Source organism: Melampsora larici-populina, assembly GCF_000204055.1.
Source record: "Melampsora larici-populina 98AG31 unplaced genomic scaffold MELLAscaffold_13, whole genome shotgun sequence".
In the NCBI taxonomy this organism is placed as follows: Eukaryota; Fungi; Basidiomycota; class Pucciniomycetes; order Pucciniales; family Melampsoraceae; genus Melampsora; species Melampsora laricis-populina.
In genome coordinates, this window is record NW_006768777.1 from 696,036 (window position 1) to 702,634 (window position 6,599).

The 6,599-nt window shown below is 41.2% G+C and overlaps 3 protein-coding genes across 3 annotated transcripts in view; all 3 read right to left on the reverse strand.

The window, feature by feature from the left end:
- Positions 1-1,369, reverse strand: part of MELLADRAFT_35173 (uncharacterized protein) — a gene marked incomplete at both ends in the record, with an annotated part of 5,096 nt that extends 3,727 nt beyond the window's left edge. The window contains 5 exons of the mRNA XM_007408764.1: positions 7-36; positions 125-241; positions 338-954; positions 1,038-1,172; positions 1,235-1,369. Of these exons, the coding sequence (XP_007408826.1) occupies positions 7-36; positions 125-241; positions 338-954; positions 1,038-1,172; positions 1,235-1,369 (1,034 nt within the window). The remainder of the gene's footprint in view (positions 1-6; positions 37-124; positions 242-337; positions 955-1,037; positions 1,173-1,234) is intronic.
- Positions 1,370-4,198: 2,829 nt separating this feature from the next.
- On the reverse strand, positions 4,199-4,501 carry MELLADRAFT_31227 (uncharacterized protein; the record flags this gene model as incomplete). Its single annotated transcript, XM_007408763.1, has 2 exons — positions 4,199-4,360; positions 4,436-4,501. Coding segments are annotated over 2 exons (228 nt in total), but the record flags the coding sequence as incomplete, so codon positions are not given.
- A 982-nt stretch (positions 4,502-5,483) lies between these two features.
- MELLADRAFT_31610 (uncharacterized protein) lies at positions 5,484-5,864 on the reverse strand (the record flags this gene model as incomplete). The annotated part of the gene is made up of 2 exons (XM_007408762.1): positions 5,484-5,690; positions 5,757-5,864. Coding segments are annotated over 2 exons (315 nt in total), but the record flags the coding sequence as incomplete, so codon positions are not given.
- Positions 5,865-6,599: the final 735 nt, after the last annotated feature.

Consider the following 6,599-nt stretch of genomic DNA (forward strand, 5'->3'; position numbering starts at 1 on the left):
GCTAACTCGGTCTGAGAATAATTAGTATTATCATGTCTGAAAAAAACCATCAAAGATTTAATATAAACCATCTCCAAGACGTAAATGAAAAAAAGAATGAAGTTAATCAAAACCAATCACTTACGCTACTAAATCACCAGTATAGATGCTAAAATCAAATCCATTTCCATCTTTCACATTTGTACCTGTCAGAACCGGTATAGCTTGAACTACAGCCATTCCTAAACTAATAGGAGTATCACTGAAACAAAAACGAAATCCAACCAAGAACAATTGTCAAATCAAGTCAAGAAGTTGAAAAAATTATCAGATTAGATGATAATAAGCAGTTGCATACCATTGAAAATACCCAAACCTAGGAGCAGACAAATGAAACTGATTATCATCAGATAAATTATGATCATTAGATTTCCGAATCGGCATTCTACAACACATTGAAGTTTTAGAACAATTCGCTTCACTTCCAGTTGAATAACGTATATCTAAATGAAAATCACTAAAATGTAAAACTTTTAATCTTCTTTTCTTTTTTTGATCAATATCTTGATCCAACTTGATTTGTTGATGTTTCGGTTGAGGTTTTGGTTTTGGTTTTGAAAAAAAATAGGTCAAGTTTAAGTTGGTTGGAGTTGGAATTGAACAATTACTTTTAGAAAAAAAATTATAACAAATATATTGTCCATCAATTCCATCATCCTTACCAGTACCATTATTACCAAGATGATTCCCAAGATTAGCAAAACTTAAAACTTGTGAAATGATCGGTCCTTGTGAATGTAATCCGAATTGATCTACACAATCTTTTTTAAATTTAAACTCTTCACATAATTCAATAGCTAACATTGGAATCAATTGTGGTGCACGTTTTGATAAATGAGATGCAATTTTTAATGATTTTTGACATTTTTCACATGATGAGATGGATGGTTGATTTGAATTAATAATCGAAATGATCTAAAACCGATATCCAAGTTAGTGATCTATGAATAAATTGTACAAGGTCTATGAAAATTTAAAGAAGTTGATATGATACTGACTTGATCTTTAACTTCTTTTGCTAATCGATCAGCTTCAGCTCCTCTTAATGATATCGGAGGAAACGAAATCGGATCGCGTAAATTGATGGTAGGTACCTCATCAGGAGAAGTCAAATTCATACGATAAACTACATGCTGAAACGAGTCATCAGATCAGTAAGTATGAAACTCTCACATGGTTTTTCTAAGACACTTACTGTGATGGGATCCTTGATGATGGGTTGAGGTTGAACAGAAAGATCATTAGGATCATTATAATAATGATCAAAAAAATCTACAGGAAATTGACCTTTTCGTAGAACAAAACCCAACCCCCGCCCAAGAATTAGCATAAATCAAAAAAACACCTGATCTCATTAAATAGTTTATATATATACTTACCAGAAACTTCATAACTTTTAGGTCCAAGATGAACTTCTTTTGGTTTTGGTTCTTCTTGTTCTTGTTTTTGTTTTTGTTCTACATCAGAACTGATTAAATCAAATTGAGTTCTAGGTTTAAGTGTCATATAAATCTGTTCTTCAATCCTTTGAGAAACCGAAACCGAAACCGAAACTGATGAATCAATAAACCCATCATAAAATTTAATTGGAAACCTTTCATCTTGATCATCATCAGATTGGTAAACTAATTTCTTTTCAGTCTTGATTCGATTAAATTGAATTTGTAAAAAAATCATATAAAACCAAATCAATAGATATCTACATCTTTCTAATCTTAATAACCTTGACATCATTCAAATTCAAATCAAAGTTTCATGGGTTAGTGATTTGTAAATCGTTGTAGGTTTAACTGAAAACATTCATCGTTATAAAATTTCACTAACATCTTTATTTAATATATCAATCAAGAATTCCTCGTGTTCGTATGTACGCTTAAAGATCCAAAGAGTTTATCCGAGATGAAACCAATAGAGCCTAAAGCCCTTGATCGAACGTGACCTCGTTTTTCTTCAAGCGAACCGTCTCAAGAAATTCAGACTTTGGTAAACCCGGTAGAAATTTAAGAGCTGAAAAACACTAACGCGACTTTTACATATGGTCTGCTGCAACCTGCACGCGGTCGGCCCGAGATAGGAGTTCTGTATTCGAAGCACGGGTAATAAATGTAAGCAGTTGTGTGCACGATTTACATACCGTAGCAAATTGACCCAAAGCTTGGACAAGCATTGTGCAGACTCAAGTACAAACAAATCAACCCAGAGGAGTTCACATTTCTCCAGAAGTCAATTGGCTGATCAAGATCTACATTTTCAATATTGTTATTCATCTTTGACGCGTCGCTCAGACATCAAAGCAAAAAACAAGACCAAGAACCGAGTTTTAACAAACTGTTTCATCCACTTTATATTTCTTATATAAACCACCACTCTCCTTCCTACACACACACACACAAACACGAAACAAAAAAATTACTCCACACAAACACACACACACACAACAGAACAGAAAAAAAAAGAGGAAAAGGAAAATAGAACAAAAAGACAATGAAGAATGAAGAATGAATAGGGGAAAAAAAGAATTGGATAAATATTTATAAAGAAAGGAAAAGGGAAGAAAAAAAGGTACAAGATTGGTTGGGGAAATGTGTGGAAAAGGAAAAAAAGGAAAAGTAAAACAGGGTGCTTGCTATTTTTGTGTATATTGTTTAAGATCTCATGGAATATATATATGTAAATAAGAAAAATGAAAAATGAAAAAAAAATGAAAAATGTTTAAATATGTAAATCGGTTACATATGATGTTTTTTGGGGGGTTACCGAGATATATTTTGATGAGTCAAGGTGTAGTGTAGTGTAAAACTTTTTTTTTGAAAAAAAACAAAAACAAAACAAGCAACAAGATTAACTAATTAAGATGCAATGAAGTTCAAAAAAAAATCAAAACATGAAGAAAAAGATACCAAGAAAGATGATGAATGCCAAAATACTATGGTAGAAGATGAGAGAAAGCTGCTGGAATTTTTTAATTTTTTATGTGAATGGAATCTAGAAAGATATATATATATATTGAAATTATTTAAAAGGAAATAGATGAAGAAAGAATCGATCACCTTAAGAGTGATAAAGTCTTTTGTTGTTGTTGCTGTTGCTGTTGATGCTGATGTCGATGCTGAAGATCATTGCTGATGGTAGAAGCATGAGTTCCAAATAAATCATTCCAACCGTTGTTTTCTTCAACGCTCATACGGGCCCTGAACTCAGCCTCGAGTTGATTCCATTCGTCCTCTTCATTTTCAATTCCGATTTCCCTTTTCTCGTTGAGATATAACCTCCTCAACCAATTCTCTTCGTCTTTCGAGGACGGTCTGAAGGGATTCTGACGTGCATTATGCCCATCGGTACTGAGGAGTTCATTGTGGGTCTGATAATCTATATCGCGTGGACCATTGGATGGAATCCTAGTCAAAAGCTCATCGGGGCCTGAAATTCCAAAGGGCTTGGGTCGCGAGCTCAACAGGCCAGGAGGTGAATTTTGAAGGGGACGGCCATGGATAGTATATTGATCTTGATCCGCTCGTTGTTGGTCAAGTTCAGAGCGAGGGTCTTGACTTCGGTACAGCCTTTGCTGCTGGTGTTGCTGCAACCTTAGTGTTTGGTCAGAGGAGGGAACCGATGAGCGGGGGAAGAATTCTGAACCTCGAGTCAGATTCAGATCTGGTAGACTTGATAATTGATGGTCTGAGGCAGATCTGAGTCTACGGGAATCGTCCGGTGCAATGACAGTCGTGAATTGGTCCCCAGTGTTGAGGCTGTGTCTGATTTGATCTTGTGTCTCACGTGTCGCATACCGACTTGAATTGAGACTGTCGAAGCTGGCAAAGCGGTTGTTGTGATCGAGGGTTTGTTGTTGAGGTCCTGCTTGGGTTATGTAACCACCCGAGTCTACCCTAGGACCTTGTTGGCGGATCGACAGATCAAGCAGATGATCTCCGTATCCCGGAGGGTTGACACCAATCAGGCCTGGTGTCGAATGAAACGCGGGAAGAAGTGCCGGAGTTGGAGTCGGAGGCTGGTGAGTGGTATGACCAAGTGAGGAAGCAATCTGTTTAATAGTCGAGTGATCTTGGCCTTCTACAATTTTCCAAACAGCTTCAAATGGGATGCCCAAGACACTCGATAGCTTCCGTACGTATTCAACTTGTTTGTCTCCTAAAGATCTACCCCAGCTTAGTCTGATTCTCGATTTACCATGGATTGGAAAATCGTGCATCTTCAGCATAGCTGCTTCGGCATCCGCTCGTCTCACGTATTGAACAAATCCGCAGCCCTTGTTGGGTGGTATCTTCACATAAGTGATCTCACCGAAATTCTGGAAAAAGGTCTGGAAGGGAAGGAAACGAGGTCAGATAAGTTGGACTCTCATGTCATCAGAGACCGGGAAGCGAAGAGAACAAACCTTCAAGGTCTCTTCGCTGATGCAAGCAGGTAATCCACCAACAAAGACCGTGGTATTTGAGGGGTCGTTGTTAGCGTGGTTCGCTGCAACGGCAATTTGAGCAAGTGCAGCGAAATGGGCAGCGCTGCCTTGCGAAAAATACCCAGCGGTCGGGGCCGCTGCGAGGTTGCGAGGGGTAGCTACCGCGGGTGCAGGAGTGGTATAGAAATTGCCCATGCTTACCACACCTGGATGGAGCTGATAAGGTGCAGGCGCAGGTTGCGGGGACAGGAACGATTCTACGAAAAAGAGGACGCATGAATGACGTTTTGATCATTTACTGTGCGAAAAAGGATGGCTCGAGGCTTACCCGGTACGTATCCAGGCGCAGCAATCGAGTTCCTCATGTGGCTGAGGGTCGGATAAAATGCTTGAGGACGGTGAGGCGGATTGCTCACGGAGATCAAATTGGATGGATGCGGTCGACCGGCGGTGATAGGGGTGATATTGTTTCTCGCGGTCCCATTAGGATAAAGCGGAGAGCCAGAAGTCGGTGGAATGCACACTGAAGCTCGTTGATATGGTAAAAGCTGATATGGTGGTCCAGTCTGTGTGGGACGAAAACTGGAAACAGTTTGCAGGCCTGGTCGGCCGACGGCGGGGCCTTGAATGTTATGGACGCTGGCGGGATTAGCATTGAGCAGATTCGCACGGGAAATTCCAAGGCTCTGATGTGATTGGGATAAGTTTGGGGGCTGACCAGATCGGTTGTCAGCTCAAGTAAAGTGTAAAATACGAGGGTGAAGTTGATTGTGCTTACCAAGTCAGCGTCACGATTGAAGAGCGGATTAACTCTCTGCTCAGAATTAGAATGCACCGGTAGCGAACTACGGTGGAGAGGTTGAGCTTCCGACTTGATATCTGACGGAGGCCGGGCAGCGATGGTCGAGGTAGCAAGCCCAAGAGAAGACTGGCGAGGCCTGTCCGGATTCGGCTTTGTGAGGGGCTGTGGGGATTGAGCAGGAAGCGATGCTCGGTGATGATGTGGATGTTGATCGCCGGCAGTACCACTGGAGCCACTGGCCTCACTGATTTTAATACCTCGTCCTCGGAGGTACATCCCAGTGCCGGTCTTCAAACGACCGAGTGCGAGAGCGCGATGCATGTCACTCTCCTCACCAAATCTGATAAAAGCATATCCACGAGAAAGACCGGTGGAAAGATCTCCCATGATTTTGGCAGATTTGGTTGAAGGGAATGTTTGGGTGAAGAGTGACTGGTGGTCGTGGATGATAATTAGTTTGATAACGTGGGGACGGTAGGAAGAAAAGGTCTAACTCACGACCAATTCTCCTTCACTAACTTCGCGATCCAAATCACGAATGAAGACCGAAAATTCCCGATCCCAAGTAGGTTGAACGCCTGGAAGGCCAGTGGCCCAGTTCAACTGTTAATACAAATCGCGCATAGACCAATAACAAGGTCAATGAGAGGTCAAGTAGCCAAGGTCGGTGAAAGGGATAGGAGGTACAAACCTTGAAAGTACGCTCGCATCCCGGCATGAGCGTTGGAGGCATGTTGCTGATCATCTTCCATGCTTCTTGAGCCAATTGGGCTGTCGGATATGTGAGGAAACAGTAAGCCGAGGAGGGGCTAGCTCCACTGACCATTTTGATCTTGAGATTCAATGGGTGTGGATTAGCGTGATGAGGCAGATGCCATCCCATCCCTACCACACAAGCTCTGACATAATCCTCATCCATCCAAGACTCGAGGTCACCCATCCAGAGTGTGGTAGTTGAGCGGGGAAGAGCATTGGAGTCCGAAGTGTTGAGATTGTTGGTCCCATTGGTTTTGTTATTTTGGCTGGAAACATTATTGACACTGAGGTTTTGTTGAAGATGAGGACTGTCATGGATGCTGTTTTGTTTCTGTTGGTTTTGGCCGCTATGATTTGATTGAAGTCGATTGATATGATGGAGAGTAGAAGACGGCGAATTCGGCGAGGTTGGAGAGTGCGGAGGAGGGGAAGAAGAATCATCAGATGAAGCAGAAGGATTGAAATGATGATCGACTGAGTTTGATAAGTGGGATTGAGGAATAATTGAGGAAGTGCGAGTGAGTTGAGGGGGAGAAGATGAAACTAAGTGATGTGGTGAACCAATTGAAGATGGATCAGATTGAG